The sequence below is a fragment of the Echinops telfairi genome, unplaced genomic scaffold, assembly GCF_000313985.2.
Source record: "Echinops telfairi isolate 266 unplaced genomic scaffold, ASM31398v2 ScPeMD7_7412;HRSCAF=8450, whole genome shotgun sequence".
Lineage (NCBI taxonomy): Eukaryota > Metazoa > Chordata > Mammalia > Afrosoricida > Tenrecidae > Echinops > Echinops telfairi.
The window spans coordinates 14,110,979-14,113,392 of record NW_022111312.1 but is presented as its reverse complement, the minus strand read 5'-3'; the positions used below and the strand labels follow the sequence as shown (position 1 = coordinate 14,113,392).

At 46.3% G+C, this 2,414-nt stretch overlaps 1 protein-coding gene across 1 annotated transcript in view; it reads right to left on the bottom strand.

The window, feature by feature from the left end:
• The window catches only part of DNAH10 (dynein axonemal heavy chain 10), a 150,035-nt gene that overhangs the window by 92,297 nt on the left and 55,324 nt on the right, over nucleotides 1-2,414 (bottom strand). Inside the window, exon 27 of the mRNA XM_045296728.1 lies at nucleotides 1,353-1,586. Coding sequence (XP_045152663.1) covers nucleotides 1,353-1,586 — 234 coding nt within the window. The remainder of the gene's footprint in view (nucleotides 1-1,352; nucleotides 1,587-2,414) is intronic.

Sequence of the window (2,414 nt, the reverse complement as noted above, 5' to 3'; positions counted from 1 at the left end):
AAATCACAGTGCCCGGGGCAACAGTGAAAGACGTGGAGTCAGGAATACGGGGGAAATATCTGGTGTTTGGATCTAGGGATTGCCTCTGTGAACAGCTGCCTCCTTTTCCAGGAGACCAGAGGAACTAGCTGGTGCCCAGCCACCAACACTGCACATTTCTACCAAAGTGTCTATAGCAGAATCCTGGTCAGAGGGGGGAACATAGAACAGGATTTCCAAATTCTTATAGACGCAGACTTTCTGGAGCTGTGGGGACTACATGGATCCCTGAAACCATTGCTTTAAGATCATGTTTAAACCTGGAACCAAAAATAGCCCCCTGATTTCTTCTTAAGCTAAATCATAGCTGAGCTGGTACAAAAGGTCCACCGTGAGCGCTGGTGAGGTAATGGCCACAAGTTGGAGCGTGATCCACATGGTCGGCAGTTCAAAACCACCAGCAGCTCCGAGGGAGAAAGACGAGGCTTTCTACTCCAGTCCATAGTCAGTCTCAGAAACCCACCGGGGCTCACTGTGCATCCGCCTGGACTGATGGCGGTGAGTTTGGTTTGGGGTTTTAGGGAGCACTGTAGTCAGTGGAGATCTGCATGGGGGTGAAAAGGGATCTAAATGGAATCAATAAATTGATGACAGCAGCTCAGACGAGTGGAGAGGATGCACTTATCTTGACAATGGAGGGCTCGCTGATAAAAAGAGGGTGGGGAACACGCAGGACTGTGGAGTTGGCGTACTGCTTCTGTGTGTACACCCAACAATAGTGAAATAACACCGTACGTTATAAACTAAAACCACAGAACACAGAGCGAAATCACCGCCATCACACTTAGCAGACACAAAACAAAAAGGTAATGATCACCTAAGAAAATAAAAAATAAGAAAAAGACCATAGAGCAGTAAGCGAAAAACAAGACTCACTGCCACCACGTCACTGATGCCGCCTCCTAGTGACCCTACAGAACAGAGTAAAACTGCTTCTGTGGGTTTCTGAAACTGCAACTTTTTACGGGATTAGAAAGTCCTGTTTGTCTCCCCAAGAGTGGCTAGTGGTTTCAAACTGCTGGCCTTTCGGATCACAGCCTAATGTGTAACCACTATGCCACCAGGGATCCAAGAAATAGGAAAGGGATCTTTAAAGTAAACCTGCTTAAAATTTTGAATGGACAAAAAGAGGTCTCTTTTCCACAAGAACAGAGTGGTATTAAACAAGAACAGAGACATGGGGAAAGAAGCCACCTGGCCCAACCTCTGAAATAAACGAAGGCGGCGTAGGCTTTGTCTGGGGACCGCATCACGTCAAATGAGGACTCTCTGCTGTCAGTGGGCCCTCACCAACCCTCGGGCTTTCCACCTGCCTCAATGACTTCCCCGATGAGAGAGAGGGTTTTCTCCCACTTGTGGACAGTCTGCAGAAAAGGGCCCACAAATCTGCTTCCGGAGATGCTTTGCAGGTTGACGGTGTTGTCATCAAGGCACTGAATAACGTCATCAACAGACCCCAAGATGTAGCCCCGCTCCTGGGTGCCTTTATAATACTTCATCACCGTGAACTTCATGTTTTCCCACGTGTCCAGGATTTCCTTCACAGCCTGTCCAGGAAGGGAAGGGAAAAAATGACATATATATATGTATATATATATATTCATATATGCAGGCACCTATATTAGAAGCACACAACCCCAACACAATGACAGCATTCTTAGCATGCCTTTGATCGACTCCTCAAGGCAGATTCCTGGGTTTCTTGGTAAATAGACTCTATCATAGTGACTTGAGTGTTGGGCTGATAACTGTCAGGTTGATGGTTCAAACTCACCGGCCACTCTGCAGGAGAAAGATGAGGCTGTCTACTCCCATAAAGACTGACAGCCTCAGAAACCATGCAGGCTGTTATGACACAGAATGGACGGCCGTGGACTTGTTTTGGGGCATCTTTGTAATAGCTGCTAACTAAGCATCTGCTTCCTGTCAGGTTAGCAGTTGTTTTACAGGATCTCATTTCCTCTTCAAAACAACCTTGGGGAGGGGGTGTAATTAAAACTCCCCATTTTCTGAGAAGGGAAGTGGGACCACCGAGGGCCAGGACCACTCCTGCTCCGTCTCCAAAATCTTTGTGCTTAGCGCAATTGCTCCTGTGGCTTCTCCACGGGTAAGCAAGAAAGCTTGTCTATCGTGATTCCTGTTCATGAGTTATCTGTATCAAAATGTATTCCTACATACGTACATGTTTGTATATGTTGTGCATAAGCACGTCCATTCTAGGAACATATGTGACTATGTGTACACTTGTAAATGTGTCATGTGTGTATATACATGTATGTGCATCTGTATATGTGTATATGCATGTATACATACTACACTTGATCTTAGGCCAAAGGCTGAGAAGTGATGCCTGTACACACAGACATGTGTATGTT